This window comes from Diorhabda sublineata, chromosome X (genome assembly GCF_026230105.1).
Source record: "Diorhabda sublineata isolate icDioSubl1.1 chromosome X, icDioSubl1.1, whole genome shotgun sequence".
Taxonomy (NCBI): domain Eukaryota; kingdom Metazoa; phylum Arthropoda; class Insecta; order Coleoptera; family Chrysomelidae; genus Diorhabda; species Diorhabda sublineata.
Genome location: NC_079485.1, coordinates 36,869,722 through 36,887,726, shown reverse-complemented (window position 1 = coordinate 36,887,726; position 18,005 = coordinate 36,869,722). Strand labels below are relative to the sequence as shown.

Sequence of the window (18,005 nt, the reverse complement as noted above, 5' to 3'; positions counted from 1 at the left end):
ATTCCACGTCTAGGTATTAACCAAACGCCTCATATAGTGTTTATTGATAAATATTCATTGCACCCAATATTGATTATTTTGTTACATATTGCACAGTGCCAAATTCGTATATTGTCAATATTTTTACTTCATCCTTTATTTTTAGATAATCTGCTACGCTGATGCTTTCGTCAATGTGAATTAGTCAACATATAATAAAAGCCCAACGCAAAAATGGCTCACATTTCCATCTCTCAAGAAAGCTTTCTATATTATATTACTAACAGGAAAAGCTTGAGTTTTGTACCATATTTCAAGTTGCGTTTATTTCATTATTCGTAACAAACCTGTATCCGAATTTCTGAACTCGACGGCATTTTATTAAAACGTATGACTTGAGTACACAGGTAAACACATATTTAGAATAAATGAAGATAGATAAATGAAGGAAACAGGGTATTAGAGTAGCATGGCAATGAGAAAGGAGTAAGATCTAATTTTATCCAAAGTAAAATATTCCTCCGAGGCAGGATAGCAAATACAATAAGGTTAAGGAATGTTTACACAGTTCAAGTCGTATGCAAATTAACGCATTGTTATAAATATACAATTGAAAATAAAAAATTTTTATATTTGAATAATAATGAACAATATGAAGTTATCTAGATTTAGTTAACAAATATTATTATTATTATTATTATTAATACGGTAAAATTAAAATCTAAGGTCATGAAATTACAAAAAGGTTAGGTCCATAGCTGAATATTTACCAATAAATGTTGAATACCTTCCAGGGACAAAATTAACTGTAAGGAGATCACATGAAAAGCGATCAAACGTGTTCTCAATTTTTTTATTTGTTTAACAGATTCAGTAATACTCAAATTTATAATTTCGTTATGTTACTAATATCGTCAAATTTCTTTCACTAAAATTTAAAAACTTGGGTTGTATTCCTGAATTTTTACATCTTCATAAGAATATGTGGCGATTTATGTGACTAGCGAGCTTCCTGGACGAATTGGTTATAAACTTCATAGTTGTAATAGTTTGTCTTCTGTATATTTATACGAGGATGTATTGGTATCTAGTTAGCCTAGACCAGTTCCATGCATATACAAAATATTGCGTCACCATAGCAACGAACAATAACTTATTAGAAGTGCCAATGTAAAGTTTGACGTCAATAAAGTAAACCAGAGTTACGCAATAGATTAACAGAAAAAAGATGTCCACCTAAATTGTGAAAATCGAAACATTGGAGTATCCAACCATCATCAAGTACCTGTATTTAAAAGAATTAAGCGGTAAGCAGATTTACGAAGATATGCTTAACACCTTTGGTTGTCAATGTCCTTTGTATGGGACCGTGAAAAATTGGACTGTAAGCTTTCAAAGAGATAAATTTTCCATTGAAGATGATGACCGATCGGGAAGGCCAATTCTGTGTCAGATTGCCATTGAGTAATCATGATTGATTTTTTGGATGAGGATGGAACAATAACTGGAGATTACTATTCGACATTACTGACCACTCTACGGAAAAAAATTAAAGAGAAAAGAAGCGGAAAGCTATCCAAAGGTGTTTTGTTTTTGCAGAAAAACGACCTTGCACACAAATCTCATGTTGGGTTTGAATTACTAGAACACCCCCCTTATTCACCAGATTTTGCTCCGTCCGACTATCACTCCACTAAAATTATCGCATCACTCATGATCACAAATATTTTAAATGTGTTGCCTATTTTTCGAATTTTATTATTATTACGAATTAAAACAACAATAGATACGCCTTTTGAAACATTTATTTTATATCAGTTTAATCTACAGATGACAAAAAGTTTGATTTACCAAAACATAGAAAATATCAAAAAATTGTACAAAACATCTATACAAAAAAATGAAGGGTGCTTAAACTAAAACCAGACAATGAATTTCTAATGGTGTGTGTTGCCACCCCTCGCTCTAATTATAGATTCCATTCGTCTTGAAAGGCTTCTAAACAGGTTCTGCACGTATCCTTGCGGCCTGTTTTCCCAGAAGTTAAAAAGAACATATTGAAGATCATCTAGTGTTCTTATTGGTGCCAGATGTTGCTAAATTTGCCATCCTAGATGGTCCCAGACATGCTCTATTGGGTTAAGATCCGGGCTACGTGCAGGCCAATTCAGGGTGGGTATCTCGACCTCTTCTAAGTACTGTCGAACCTCTCTAGCAGCGTGTAGACGAGCATTATCGTGCATTAGCACAGAGTTGTCACCGATATGAGGCATATAGGGCACTACATGGGGTTCCAGGATAGTGGTTATGTATCTGTCAGCATTTAGTCTTTCATCATTCACTGATACTAGCTCCGTACAACCCTCGAAAGAAATTCCATGATAGAGCCACCACCAAAGCTTTCATTTTGACAAAAATTAACCTGATCGTCCGTTCACCACGTCGCCTATATACTGGTACACGCCTATCTGATTAATACAGACAAAATCTTGATTCATCCGTGAATAAAATATTGGACCAATCTTGAATATACCAATGTGCGTGTTCTCGAGCAAATTCCAATCTTGCTACTCGATGTTCTCTGGTAAGACGTAGACCTCTAGCTGGCACTCTGGCTAGTATTACTGCTTCTCTCTGCCTATTTCGAACTGTTTGTAGGCTTATTCGGACATTACGAGCAGCCAACAGATCTGTTTGCACCCTTCGAGCGGTGGTATGGCTAATTCTTAACGCTGTTAACTTCAAATAACGATCATCTACTATCGAAGTTACCGTTCCGCGGCCTTATCCCGGTCTTCTGGTTAGCTGCCCTGTTTCTTGGTAGCGAATAACAACTCTGAATATGGTGCTTTGTTGAACTCCAATTATCCCGGTGACGTATCTTTGACTGCTGCCATCTTGTATAAGCGCGATTATTCTAGCGGCTTCTTCATTTATCACATGTCTTATTAAATATCCATTATTAACAAAATAAATTTAAATTTTCACTATACAATAACACAATTTCCTTAGAAAGTTTTCGATCTCAATGCATTCTCCAAGACAGAAATGATTTACTGAATAAGGATAAAATCAACTGAGTACTTTGTTCCAATAAGAGAAATTAATTTTTCCTTGGTTTCCACATCTCAAATATATTAAATTTATTAGAATTTACAAAATACAGCTATAAAATTTACTTAAATTATTTAGGTCCTTTTATCATTTATAGCTTTTTCGTTCTTATGAATGTGAACCATTTCTAAAAAATCTCTTTTTCATGTATTAGATTCCGTTTCAAGAATTTTTAAATCTTTATAATTGAATTTAAGTCTTTTTGATATTTCATGGTTCGTTAATGCAGTTCTATTTTTTTATCGTATTGATGACCTCTTAGTCTATTTTCTAAATACTGAGATGTTTGCCCTATGTAGACAGCGTCACAATTAGTACAAGGCACTTGATATAATATTACTTCTTGTTTTTTGGTGTTTTAGAATTTAATTTAGTGAAATATTTGGATAATGTATTATGTCCTCTATGACTTATACTACTATCATATTTATTGAAATAATTCGATAATTGTTGGGAAAGTCCTTGTACATATGGTAAGGAAAAATGTTTTATGTTTTGATGTTTTGTTTTTAAATTGATTGTAGTATATATATATATATATATATATATATATATATATATATATATATATATATATATATATATATATATATATATATATATATATATATATATATATATATATATATATATATATATATATATATATATATATATATATATATATATATATATATATATATATATTATAATTATATATATATTATAATTATATATATATTATAATTATATATAATATATAATATTATATTATAATTTTTCTTATTAGAACAAATTTCTATTCTGATTTTATTCTTATTTTGAAGTTCATGATGTAGATTACAGATTTTTAAAAATTATTACAAGAGACATTTAGAAGCACAAACATATCAAAAGGTTTGGATCCATTATCAAGAGAAGGGTGGGGGCGGGGTATATATATATATATATATATATATATATATATATATATATATATATATATATATATATATAATTTTTGAAGCTACTAACATATACAAAGGTAAAACAAAGATAAAATTATGTAATGTAAAAATATATTGTATACTGCTAATAAATGATATTCATTTAAATGTATAACACATGTGTTAATATTACAGCTTTTCAGTTAATTCAGGAACAGCTTTGAATAAGTCTGCTACTAATCCGAAATCAGCAACTTGGAAAATTGGAGCTTCGGGATCTTTATTGATGGCAACAATAGCTTTACTATCTTTCATTCCAGCCAAGTGTTGAATTGCCCCAGAAATACCAACAGCAATATATAGATCCTTCAAAAAATATTTAAAAATTTTAGTTCAAAGACATATCAGCACGTAAAAAATATATGCTATTGATTACATATACAAAACAGTTACAAATTGCTTGAATATTTAATACTCAATATTTTCCAATTTTTAGTTTGATCTGATATTGAAGTGCGTTTTTTCTACTTTTCAAACTATTATTTAATTTAAAATCAGTTTGTTCAAGTAAGCGACCTAGAACTGTAACATTGAAATCACTAGCATTTGCCAAAATCATAAACTTAACCTAGTGATACAGCTATTGATGAAAATACAAGAGTACTGATCCAAATCAAGACCGATTTCTGCGACTTCAAACTCTAAACAAAGGTTTGTTTTGTCTACATCACTTCATCAAAACTTTGTGCAGAGTTATCAACAAAAAATGAGCAATGATATAAAAATAGTTGATGTTTAATCTCAGACTGATAGTGCTACTGGATTTCTGTCAAGCCTAACACTGGAAAAGACTAGTAGTGGTCATATGGAAAGTTCTGATGATTTCAGATTTTGGGTATTCGACAATGATTGACGTATCCCAGTACACAGAAAAGCGAACAGAAGGATTGAGTCATGATGCATATTCTTATTTTAATGGATTTGTAATGATATAGGGTGATATTAATATTGCGTACCACACCAACATGGCTAAAGCCATTAAGTAATAAATTAAATAAAATACTAATAATAACTGTAAATGATAAAATGTATAACAAGTACTCACTGGTGCTACAATTTTTCCTGTCTGACCTATTTGCATATCATTAGGTACATAACCAGCATCCACTGCAGCACGGGAAGCTCCAACTGCAGCATTCAACTTATCAGCTAAATCATAAAGAAGTTTAAAATTGTCTCCAGATTTTAAGCCACGTCCTAAAAAATATTATTATTATGTACAGGATTTGTATGAACTAATAAAATATGTATGGATAATTATCTAAATTACAACTCAATAAATAAACTATTCAAAACTTGTATTTATATGCAACTTTTAACAAATATTTTAATCCATAATTGATGTAAACTACTCTGTACTCTGTTCAGCATCTTCAAGATATTAGGCAAATAGCTCAGAAGGTTTGAAAACAGCAAGTAGTTATCCAATAAAACCAAGAAGCCAATAGCCTTTTTCATATATTTTTTTACATAATATAACCAATCTATTAATTGATGAGAATAATCTTCGTTCAACTTGTTCCATTCGCTCTTTCATTGTTATATTTTCACAAATGGCAGCTAAATTTATTAAGATGGACTTTGCAAATTTTTGAAATATTTTCATATTTTATTCTGTTCAATAAGCTCTGACATAGTTTAAACAAGATTCACTCCAAGGTGTATGGTAAGGTTAGGACTATTTTGAATCTCTTTTTGCATTCACTTTTCCAGTTATATTCAATACCAACAATAATCTATCACATTACTACCAACACTAATAACAATGTATATATGTCTAGTCACTATTGAATAAAAAAACTTGAAACTTTCCAACAAATAAAACATTTCATTCCCATTGTGGTATTGTCCAGTTCTGCTGTGGTTTTTCTATTTGTATTCTGGTTTTCTAAATCAAAACCTGCAAATACTATTGACAAAAACTTTGAAGTAGCCTATAGAGACCCTAACAAATAAATCAATCATGTATTAAGCCATTATCAATATGGGATGCTGATTCCAATTTTTTTTGTATGAATAAAATATTACAATATTTTTGAAAGAATTTTCTTAAGATGTTTTGAATAGTAGTGTAAGTAAAACACTAATTTACCTCCACTAACAATAACTTTGGCACTTGTTAGTTCAGGTCGATCAGATTTGCTGAGTTCTTGACTGATAAATGTAGTCATATCAGTGGCACATCCATCAGCAGATATATTTTCAGTCGGTGCAGATCCACCTTCTAATGAATCAGCCTCAAAATTTGTTCCTCTAATTGTTAATATTTTTATAGGATCATTCACTTTCAATGTTTGTATGGCATTTCCTGAAAATATAAAAATAATAACAGTCAGATCAAACACAACAGAAATAGTACATATTTTATTTAATATATCTAAGTGAAATAACATTACAGAAACAACATGGGAGGCATTTAATGAAATAATTGAAAATATGACATTAAAGTTAAAATACTTAAGGTAAAGTGTACTGTTTACTATCCATACACTCACAACTACAATATATGACAAGCATATGATAACCAAGTTGTCATCTAGATTAAACAAAAGTAAACTGTTTGTAAAAAAATATTTATTCAGTTGCTGGCTGTTCCCATCGAGGAAGGAAAGTTCTCTGAGCCACGAATATATCTTTGCAATGAGAAGTGAAAATCTTATAGACCAATATTCATTATAAAAGATCGGATCTGAATATACTTCAATTAAAAATCAAATACTATAACTCCAGAGGTACAAACAAGAAAGAATTTGGAGCTCCCTCAATGGAAATTTCAAAGGAGGTATGGAAATAGTTACCTAAAGGCATAGTGAAGCAATTATGGCAGCAAGCAGAAGGCAAGCGGAAAGCAGATGGCACTTACAATACAGAAAGTAGGAAGCAAAGTGTGAGTTAACTTATAAACACCTACTTTCCGGCCTCATCACTCCTGGATGATACAGATAAGCTTGGACGGGCTATAAATAAATTGAAATTATACACGTTAAGGGCAGATATCTACTCCATACTATTCTAAATGGGGATGGAAGTTTTACTACCACATGTGTGTAAGAACCTTAAAATATGTTTGTTACCTGGGATGTTACCAAAAATATTGTAAAAGGTATGTTTCCAACATTGAACTATAACGTAAAGATTTTAAAGGAACACATAAAAGTACATTAGGTCCCAAAGTTATTATGAAGGTAATACTGAAAAATGTTAACTATGTTTGGAAGCAAAGGTATGAAATGCAATTTATATCATATAGTGATTTCAATTAGATGTTGCTTGTTTGCTGTGAAAATGATAGAGAGGACGTCCCAAAATTTCACAATTATTATTTGGTAAAATAGTCATTTTTGTCATTGTTACAATAAGGAATTAGTACATAACATCAATTTCAGTAACCAGAGTATGATAAATTGGAAACTTTATATTTTTCATTTACCTGCATATATAGTCCTTACAAAAGTGTCAGTTGATTTAATTGAAATAACATCAGATACTGGAGAGATGTCAAGTTTGGCAGCTACTCTAGGTAAAAGAGATTTTCCAAAAGCAGATGCACCAGCAATGATATGTGTGAAGTTAAATTGTTTTTGAGTATTTAATACCAACTGAGTTAAGCTTTCTGCTGTGAACCCTTTAAATGCTTCATGTTCAGCCACTAAGACTTTGGATACTCCTTTTGCTTTAGCTACAGATGAAGAGGGCTATAATTTTTTTCAAATAACAAAAATTATTACCAGAATATAAATTATTTTCTTGTTAATAGAACTAAAGAAAATTCACATTATTCAATACTGCAAAACAATAGGTATCTTTTAAACCGATTTAATCAAATACAGATTAAGGAGATGCTAAGGTTATTTAAATGTTATTCCAACATATTCTTACACCATGTTTTTTATAGAAACAAAGTTTTTCATCTATTATCTTTATTAATAAAAATACTTACAGTTCCACATTTGGTTCCAGCAACCAATACAGATATTTCACCACCCAATTTCTTGGCAGCAGTTATAGCGTTCTGTGTGATTGGTGTTAAGACTTCATTATTATGTTCAGCTATTACTAATGTACTTTGAAACCTTCTAAACTAAAATATAGAATAATCCATTTGTTAAAATAGGTAATTTCAAGTAGTAGCTATTGTGAGTTTTTCAACACAAAACAAATAAGACCGTACTAGACATTTTAACTAACCACTGAAATGTAACTAAATAAAAATCATAATTTTTCAATTTCAAATAATTGTTTGAAAATAATTAATAAAAAAGCTTCAAAGCTTACCTGTGGGCCCAAAGTTCTAGAATAATTGGAAAACATATTTAATCTTATAGTGGTAAATTAGTTAACAACGAAATAATAAGAAGTTTCTTAACAGTACAAAGTTCATTCAAAAATACAATTTATACAATATATCCATCTGCTGTCTATGTGGAATAACAGGCAATACATGACATTTCTTCTTCTCTGTGGTGATATGATACATGATATTTGGCATAATTTACACAAATGCTATTTTGTGATAGTTTTAGGTTAGGAATTGGAGGAGAGAATACCAAATTAAAGAACAGCAGTAGGAGATACAAACCATATGATGGTTATATATATATATATATAAATGTGAGTTGTAAAGAAGTCTTGTCATGGTACAATTTTGACTAGAGCGTCGTAGCGTCCAAAACTAAACATTATTTGACTTTTTTAATTAGATATTATAGCAAAAAACCTTAACTCATATTATCATAGTATTGTCAAAAAGGGCAATTAACTACGAGCTAAATATTCTAGAGTATTTTATCAATAACTCTAACGATTTAATCATAAAGATATATTATAGATCAGAATAATTCACTCAGTTAAGCTAAGAATTTAATCAAGCAATTATTGAAAAAATTGTCTATTGGCAAAGGTGGTATATTTGAAGCTTGACGCTCTTATATTTGATGATGCATCAATTTAAAATGACGCTCTAGTTGAAATTATACGTGATCTTATTTGACGTTCCAAGCCAACGTCAACCAACAACATGAAATTGCGCATTAAGGATGGACAGAAAACAGCGAAAATGTGACCAATCACTAAGTGAGAATATTAATAACTGACATTAGCCTCTTTCCATTTACATTCAAGTGAACTGTGACACTTGTATGTATCTTATAACCAAATAATGACGTAACTGATCAGTGAATAAAAGGAACGTAATGTCTTCAACCTCACTTCCATTTTTGAGACACGTGAGACTGAAAATGAACGTGCATTGAACTAAGTGAGAATAATCTGAGTTTTGGTGTAATGATAGTGTGAAGATAAAGTGAATATAATGATATTCATAGCTTCACAGTGATTAGTAAGCACTAATATTTTAGGTGATTTTTTCTTAGTTTGTCTAAATAACATGAGACATTTGTTCCTATCGTTCTGTGCAATCCTTATTCGAAAATATTCTGTGGCTTTCTAATGTGTGTCAGAACTGTCAATTTTTTATTTGCTTGTTTTATTCCTTGATAATTTTGATCATAACAATCAACAAGTAAAAGTGTTTAGAGATTACTGTGAAAGACTGATTATTGTCACTGCTTTTTTTTAATTATAATAAATAAATAATTTACAAATTAAGAACATGTGTATGTTCCACTGATTTACCAATATAATATTAAAATAGTAGCATATTTTCACTTTCATTAACAATTAACAGTTTAAGTAAGTGAACGTGACATTCTTAGTTATTTGTAAATGGAAATTTTTTGCAAATTATTTAATATTTCTTTCTGTAAATATTAATATGTTATGGTTTTCAGATACGTGCTGTTTCGAGTAACGAACATCTAAGCTTAATTAAGTACAGACCAACCTATTAAAATGATTCATATTTGTTTCATATAGCTTGATTGTTTTAATGAGATTGTACTCGATTTAAACTGAGAATGGGCGTTACATAGACAGTTTGAACAATGTCTGAGCACATAGAATCAACTGACTGTGGTACAAAAGTAGTACAATCATGGAGAACTTTAGTTAATACACTAAATACAGGACACAAGATTTATCCCCTTGATCTGAATCCGTCTAGGGATTGTGAATTCATAGTTATTGATTCTAAGATTCAAATAAGAGTTATACATGTTCTACCTGGTTTTGTAAGGAGGTCAATTGTTGTTTCTCAACCAATACTATTTGATACTAAAAGATGTTCATTGTCAGAAGAATACTGGTTCAGCAAATGGAATAAACCATTAAAACTTGGAAACTGTAATTGTTCATTTAGGAGGTCATTCAGGCATTCCATTATTTCAAGTCAACCTCTAGGATATAGTAATGAAACTAGTAGAAAACTGTAAGTATGAAATATTTCATATTTGTATTGTTTTTTAATTGTTATGTATAAATATATGAAAGTGAATAATATGATGTTTTAAATACTAAACCTGACAAATTGATATAAGTTGAATTGAACTGGAGTAAAATATGCAATAAATTCATATTTCATTTTTATTAAATTAAAAGTTCTAAAACTTGATTTCATGTGTGAAAACCATTATTAATTCATATGAGCTGGGACTGTTGTGGACTGTCTCACTTAGTTGATTAACACAACTTGTTACTGTTTTTAAAATCAAACAACTGTATAAAATAGTCATAAATGATATGTCTTAAAAACAAATATTTACCTATTAGTTCTTATGGGTTAAAACCTTAGCCACTGATATTAGAATATACTTAAAATTCATTTTATGTATTATAAGCTGTATATTTTTGTTTTAGGGTACCCAGTTTAGAACTGTCTCCAACCAAAATTACAAATATAGCAACATTTGTAGAACGTCTTATTCAAGACACATTTTTTGAAGCCTTTTATGAATATTATATGGTAAAAAATAAAGATAATAGGGGCAGAAACACAAACAATGGTCAAATCAATTTAGGATATGAAGTGACAGATGAAGATAATATTGTTATAACATTGCGTAAAAAGACTAAATCAAATGACTTTGCAGCTAACAAGACTGATTTGAGGAATAGTTTTTGTGTTAGAAAAACATGCATTCATAAAAAATCTATACAAGTAAGCAATATAATGATTTGAATATACTTATATATATTTTTGCCAAATTGTATCTTCATTTTTTTAGAAACCTCTTGTGATATTGTTTCATGGAATAGGAACATCAGCAGATATATGGACTATAGTTATAAATGCTTTGACTTGTCGTGGTTATGAAGTTATTGCTCCTGATATGTTAGGACACGGCTTTAGCTCAGCACCAACAAAATCAACCTATTATACTTTTAATAATCTTCTTAGACAAGCACTCACAATTTTTGACCATTACATGGGAGAGAGTAAAAGAAAGTGTGTTCTAATTGGACATTCTTATGGGTAATTTATTATGTATATATATACATATATAATAATTTTTTACAATATACATATTGCTGGAAATTTTGTTATTCTTATATTGTGGTTTTGAAATTTTCCACAGATATTGTAATGAGCTATACAATATACCATTCTGTTTTAACAGAGAGTAGTTAAAATGTGTTAATGAGGATTTGACTTTGGTTTTTGTATTAGATATTGTAATTCTACAAAATGCATACAAAAGGCTAAACAGTGGTTATTGCTTTAAAGTAGAAACAACAATATCTAACTGATGAAGTTTTAAGAAAGTTTCATACAAAACGAAAATTAAAAAAATCTATTGCTTGTGGAAATATCTCCGGCTTCAGCAATGCGGCTCAGTTCGCAATAAATCTAAGAATAAAAATTTTTGGGACAATACTTAATAATATAATTATTTCTTTACATGGTGTGATCAAGTAGCCTCTCATATCACTGAATTCAATTTGAATCATAAAATTACAGAAAAATTTGTGATTTATCTCTAAAGGAATTTACATTGATATCAGCTAATTTAATTTGTTGTCGTTGACATTCCTATGTATACATTCTATTTGAATGAATGATTGGTAACATTTTTTAACCTGTATGTTGAAATAACTATCCAGTCATAGTACATATTTCAGTTTTTACTAATTAATATATGCCTTATTTGCTAGTTGTAGTTTGATAACTGCTATGTATCCACATAGAGCACAGAAAATTGGGCAACTTATATTGATAAGTGGTGGTGGACCAATTCCTTTAGCACCACCTGTAAAAGAAAATGAAATATCTCCATTAGGATGTGCATATACTTTCCTAAATCCTTTACTATACTGTGGTGTCAAAAGGTATGTATTTTTTAATCATCCAAATCAATACCAACAACTAAACAATAATATTCTATTTGTTCATACATTTGAATAAGATAAGCCAACATGTAATTCATTAATTTAACCCACTATTAGATGAGAGGAGGGACTATGAGATTATGCAAACCTAGTAGACACCGTAACCCAATGATCTGTAGAGCAATAAGCTCACTACACAATCCTTTACCCTGTAAGCTGTTTGTAACGTTCTTAAAAACCTAATTTCGAAATATTTCAAAAATAAGTATTATTAATTTATTTATTTATGTCTGAAATTGCTGATAGACATAAAACAACTTTAAATCTATATTACTATGCTGAACATTTTGAAATATATGCATTTTATTATAATTTTTTCACATATTTATCAATACTCTCCATTGATTCATAGATAATGAATATATAAATATCAAAAGATAGGAATTATTTCAAAAAGATCACATTTCGGTATTTTATTGTTATAACCCTGCAATCGTCATCTTTACTATAAAGTTGACAAAAACTTCGATTGAATTTATATATATTAGAATCTAGGTTGACTTTAGAAAGGAGTATTGTTGTTTGTTTTCATTATAAGTTTACCATCTCCAATTGCTTTATTATTTTTTAATTCATGGACAGCATAATATTCACAATGAATAGCTTATTCAAAATTAATCATTTCAGGAGTCTTTTCTTTCTATCAAGAGGCAAACATTTTAAAGTTTGTGATGATGAAAATGGTTTACCAAGACATGTTGTCGAAAATATGACAAAAGGTCAAAAATGGTCCCAAGGAGATACAGCTTTTCACAGAAGAATTATATCTCCTACCCTTTTAGTACATGGATTACAAGATACACACGTAACACTAGTCCAAGAGTGTGAGATGGAAAGGGTCAGTAAATATTTTATCAAAATTGATATTAGCACAGTAATTTGAGAGGTTGTCTGCTTTTAATATATTAATTTTCTGATTTAGTAATAATCAATTCTATCGCCCACTGTATTATAAATTCAAATATCGTGTAGAGTATTCAAAGAACTAAAATCTTGAATAAATATCACATTAGGAGAGACATGAGTAAATGACTGAAACAGAATGAATTTCACATTATCATGAAATCTTATTCTGGAGGGTGTGTTTTTCAATAACTGACAAATGACTGCAATATTGGTAATTATAGTCCTCCATAAGCTACTGTTCTGGTATTCCTTTGAATGTTCCATTAACCAATAGCTGTGATACTCAAACAGTTTATTTGACATGTCAAAACAGTTCTGTCTCACATAGAAAAAGATTCACCTGCCTAATACATACTGATAAATTATGAAAGTAACCAAAAATTCATGTATTTGTAAGTTTTTTATAACTAAATTTGATGGCAATGTTTGGCTTAACAAGAGTCTATAAAAATGATCTAGCATTGCACATAGAATGACTAAAAATGCAAACGCTAGTTTATGACGAATTATTATCAGCTAGAAATATCTGTAGTAGAACGAAAATAAGACTTCTTACTCAACATTCAAATGATATTATTCAAGTAACTAAATCTGACATATAGATTTGTGATGGATAACTGGAACATGGTTTTAAATAACATGTTTTATGCCTGCATACTTTACTCGATGCAGTTAAAGTATTCTTTCAATGTTGATATATTATGTGTAATTTCGTTTTTTTACAGACAATTCCAAGAGCTTTTTTGGAACTAATTCCTAATGCTGGACATTTACCAATGATTGAAACACCAGAGCATTTAATACACATGATTATTTGTTTTTTAGATATGTGGAGTTGATTCATAGAAATTTCTGATGTTTATCATTTTTCTACAAAACTTTTAAGATACACATTACGGTTGAATGTACATGAACATTCAATTATGAATTTTTTTGAATTTGATATTTTACATATATATATATATATATATATATATATATATATATATATATATATATATATATATATATATATAAATTATGAACATGTTATCACAGAAATGCCGAACTGGCTGGAGGATAGCCGGAATTAAAAAACTATGAATAAACAAAATTTTTTGTCCACGTGTATAATTTTTTAAAAATGCAGAAACAAATTGAAAATTATGTTTATGTGAGAACTCAAAATTCTATTAGTAATTCAAAATTTAAAAATACTACAGAACATTTTAGGAATATCAGCAATAGTATGTAGTGAAAATAAACCGAAAACTAATAGATTGGTGCAGTGATGTAGCTTTTGAAACATTTAATGATTATAAAGTTGGTTTGATACAGGCTTACATCTAAACGGCACATTGAAATGGAAAAGAGTCTACTAAATAACACAAAATTTTTTTACGTCATCCTTGTAGTTCATAGATAAACCCAACGTTATATTAAACAAACCATCTTCCATTTCAATTTCCTGTATTTTATTACCACTTTTAACAACTTAATTAAAAAAATATTTTTGTTTATTCATGTTTTTTTAATTCCGGCTATTCTCCAGCCAGTTCGGCATTTCTGTGATAAGATGTTCATAGTTCATAGTAGATTCGTGGGTAGCCAAAGGCCGTTAAGCTCATAGGCCTTCTGATAGGTCTGTCGTGTACCATTGAATTAAGTTCTTGGAAAAGCATATGGCTAAAATCTTTTGACGAATTAGGATATAATACCTAACCAGCTGAAGAGGAAGAAACTGCTGTTACTTGGTTCCACTGCCGGTTGGAGGTCGCATGATGACCCCAATCTCCGCGTCAATGAAATTCAGCAGCAGTTCTTCCGTGAAAGCGGACTCTCGTCAGCTGCAGATTCAATCGTTCGATGGGCTGAAAAACCAGGGGACTTTGGTCTCTTAACAGGCTTTACCTGGACCTCCGGGCTGGAAGCTCTGGGTGAAGGAGGGTTAGAGAGAGGTAATCTTAGCATCTGGAGCCGTTAAGCCCTGAACCTTCTCGGCAGCGGTAGCTCCCCTTTTTGTTCTCCGCGCCACTGATGTTGCTTCGAAATCGATAGATGCTTTGGGGGTAGTGGATTCCGTGTCCCGATTTGCTCAGAGCCCTCGCGGGTGAAGAGGAAGTATTGTTCGCAACACTTGATTAGGGATCAGGTCTCATTCATCCCTCGGCATGATTGTTTCCGCCTTGGATTAAGCCAATAAAAATGAATTGTCCTTTGTACCGCCGCGGACCTCCTCATCAACGTCAGGGTTCAACGTCTCTTTGAGGGGGGTGATAAGATGTTATCAGAGATGTATATGATGAATTTTCAGTGTTTCAAAAAAATCTCGTATCATCTTTAACAACAACTTCTTGTTTAAGAGAACATCTTCTTTTTTTATTTTAAGAAAGTAGTTGATACAGTTATAATTTTCTTGATTATTTCTTTCCACATGGTAGGATAAGCAATAGTACAAAGAGGCTATAGTAAGCCGATAGTACATGACAATAATAAGTTTTATATTCAAAAATTGTCAATTTTATTATTCATGAAAAAATCAAGGCAATTATTTTTATTATCACTTGAAAGTAATTGGGAATAAGTATCTTTAGCATAATAATACTCTTGCGATATGACAAATCTGCCCATTTTTACTAGAAAATGAATTGTTTCTGTGCAGAGAAATGTATACAGCCAGTCTCAATAGATAGATTGAGGATTTCCTAGATACACAACATTAAAGGCACACCATTTGGCCAACACATTATGTAATAAAAAAATAAACGTCTCTAGCACTGGGATGATGATATTTTAATCTACTCAAACCCGTTTATTGTTTGTTCTACGTCACAGCGCTGCCTTTAAATGTATATGGGTAACTTATCTCTATATTCTTATTTCTAATTGAATCAAATAAATCAATTAGTCGTTCTCTTATTCAAATTAATAAAAATATAAAAACACTTAAAAAGAATAATGATAGGCGTGAGAGTTTTTGAATTTAATATTATAAAACATCAAATATTTTACAAAGATGTTACTTATCGTTTTTTCAAAGTCAATTTAAATAGCTAGTTTCACTGGAAGCACTCCTGTTAATTCGCACCCAAGCTCCACAGACAATTTTCACAAATATATTGATTTGGTGTTATCATTTCTTTTAACTTTAGTAGCACAGCTTATTCTTGAATAAAACATTGGTAGGAGCTATTTCTATTAACTGTCTTCAAAATGCCTTTCAGTGGAAGATGGTTGAACTTTTTTATTGCTTGCTAATATACGACGAATACAAAGATTGAGACATCTGGTAGATATGGCCACAATTCTGGGTCGCATTGGAGTCCCAATAAGTATTATCATAAAACAACATGAATCGAATGGGTGTGTATTTAGGAATTATTCAATCTTTTGAATATACTTGATAATATTCTACAAACTACAACGTAATGTACAAGTTATCTAGTTTCAAAGAAAATACTGTATTTTTTATTCAAAATTTAACTCATTATATTACAGCCAAAATCATGGTTTTGAGTGAAGTGCACTTTATTTCAAGTAGAGGTAGTCAATTGTCTGTCAAGACTGGTTAAAAGATTATAATCTAATAACCTTACTTTACTATTAATATCCCCATTAATGCCAGATAGGCGATTATGTTAAACTAACTTAACCATTCAAATAAATGATTTGGTTGTACAAAAAAGTCGATGAAAATTTATTTTTCCACATATAAACTTACAAAGTCTCGAGTTTTGTAGGTTTCGAAGACCTATTCACAAAATCGATTTTTGTAGTTTGAACGATGCCAGTAAAATAGGTGGATATGAGCACATAATGTATACAAATAAGTGAAAATATGTTTAGTAACTCTTAAAAGCTAGATTTCCATAAGAATGTTATTATCTTATATATTGAATGGAATGTAACTTGACCTATGCTAATAGTAACTCAACAAATAGAAATCAAAATTTCTAGTCGTAAATACCATAAAAACTAAAAACTTCATAATCTACAGTCGTTTCTGTATTTGTCTCCTTATCAGAGGAGTGGAAGTAACATATTTTTTGTCATTAGGCAAAGTAGTCAATAGAATTTTGTTCTGATATTTTTGACTATATATTTTGGAAAAATGTTACAATAATGGAAGAAATAAGAAACTGGAATATAAATACAGAAGAGATTCACATTTTTTTCATATTAATCCAGATAGAGATTAAATACGGCATCATCGAAAAAATATAACTTGGAAATAGAAACAAAAGTCTGATGTTTGAGTTGTGGTATAGAGAAAACAGAATAAAGTGGTTAATAGAAATGAACAAAATAGAAGAAAAAACAGATTTTACTGTTCACTTGCTTTTTGAGAAAGTATTTAGTTTAAAGTTGTTTGTGAGAAAACGCAAATAGTGCATGAACTTTAGACAGTCTAATAATGCTAACAAAACTACACACAACACACATGAATTTTTCCATATTGATTTTAACTCTCAGTTATATAAAATTAATTCGAGTATTTTCTACCTCAAATTTGCATTTAGTATATATGTCGCACTTATATTGTCAAAGCCCTGATATTACAATTTAACTAGTGATTTATATTTAATCAGTAGATTGTCAATTGCCTTAATTTCTTACAATTTAACTGCTATTTCAACAACCATTTAAAATAAGCATCCGGAGAAACCTGAAGGTCTATGAGATCCATTTGCTCCATCCAGTTAATATCGTTTGTCACTAAATAAAATGGCATAATATTTTTTGCGGGTAATAACCTTTATCACTAGTAAAGAAATAGTT

At 30.1% G+C, this 18,005-nt stretch overlaps 2 protein-coding genes across 2 annotated transcripts; one reads left to right on the top strand and one right to left on the bottom strand.

Moving 5' to 3' along the window:
* Positions 1-4,113: 4,113 nt before the first annotated feature.
* LOC130450700 (electron transfer flavoprotein subunit alpha, mitochondrial) lies at positions 4,114-8,611 on the bottom strand. Its single transcript, XM_056789256.1, has 6 exons — positions 8,334-8,611; positions 7,999-8,139; positions 7,489-7,753; positions 6,151-6,366; positions 5,104-5,255; positions 4,114-4,364 (listed from the first exon to the last, which is right to left on the bottom strand). The coding sequence occupies exons 1-6, from the start codon at positions 8,367-8,369 to the stop codon at positions 4,188-4,190; spliced, it is 987 nt and encodes a 328-aa protein (XP_056645234.1). The 5' UTR covers positions 8,370-8,611; the 3' UTR covers positions 4,114-4,187.
* Positions 8,612-9,565: 954 nt separating this feature from the next.
* LOC130451489 (protein ABHD8-like) lies at positions 9,566-14,226 on the top strand. Its single transcript, XM_056790529.1, has 7 exons — positions 9,566-9,749; positions 9,848-10,383; positions 10,812-11,112; positions 11,180-11,427; positions 12,108-12,281; positions 12,969-13,179; positions 13,973-14,226. Exons 2-7 carry the CDS (start codon positions 10,001-10,003, stop codon positions 14,084-14,086), a joined length of 1,431 nt encoding a protein of 476 aa, XP_056646507.1. The 5' UTR covers positions 9,566-9,749; positions 9,848-10,000; the 3' UTR covers positions 14,087-14,226.
* The last annotated feature ends 3,779 nt before the right edge of the window (positions 14,227-18,005 follow it).

Bases quoted from the DNA above. Each gene is read 5' to 3' on its own strand.
- LOC130450700 (XM_056789256.1), bottom strand. From the start codon at position 8,369: ATGTTTTCCAATTATTCTAGAACTTTGGGCCCACAG. The intron at 5,256-6,150 runs GTAAATTAGTGT...AATATTTTTTAG, and splicing joins CAAAGTTATTGTTAGTGGAG to GACGTGGCTTAAAATCTGGA. The intron at 4,365-5,103 runs GTGAGTACTTGT...TATTTTTTGAAG, and splicing joins CAGGAAAAATTGTAGCACCA to GATCTATATATTGCTGTTGG.
- LOC130451489 (XM_056790529.1), top strand. From the start codon at position 10,001: ATGTCTGAGCACATAGAATCAACTGACTGTGGTACAAAAGTAGTACAA. The intron at 10,384-10,811 runs GTAAGTATGAAA...TTTTTGTTTTAG, and splicing joins AATGAAACTAGTAGAAAACT to GGTACCCAGTTTAGAACTGT. The intron at 11,113-11,179 runs GTAAGCAATATA...TCATTTTTTTAG, and splicing joins TTCATAAAAAATCTATACAA to AAACCTCTTGTGATATTGTT.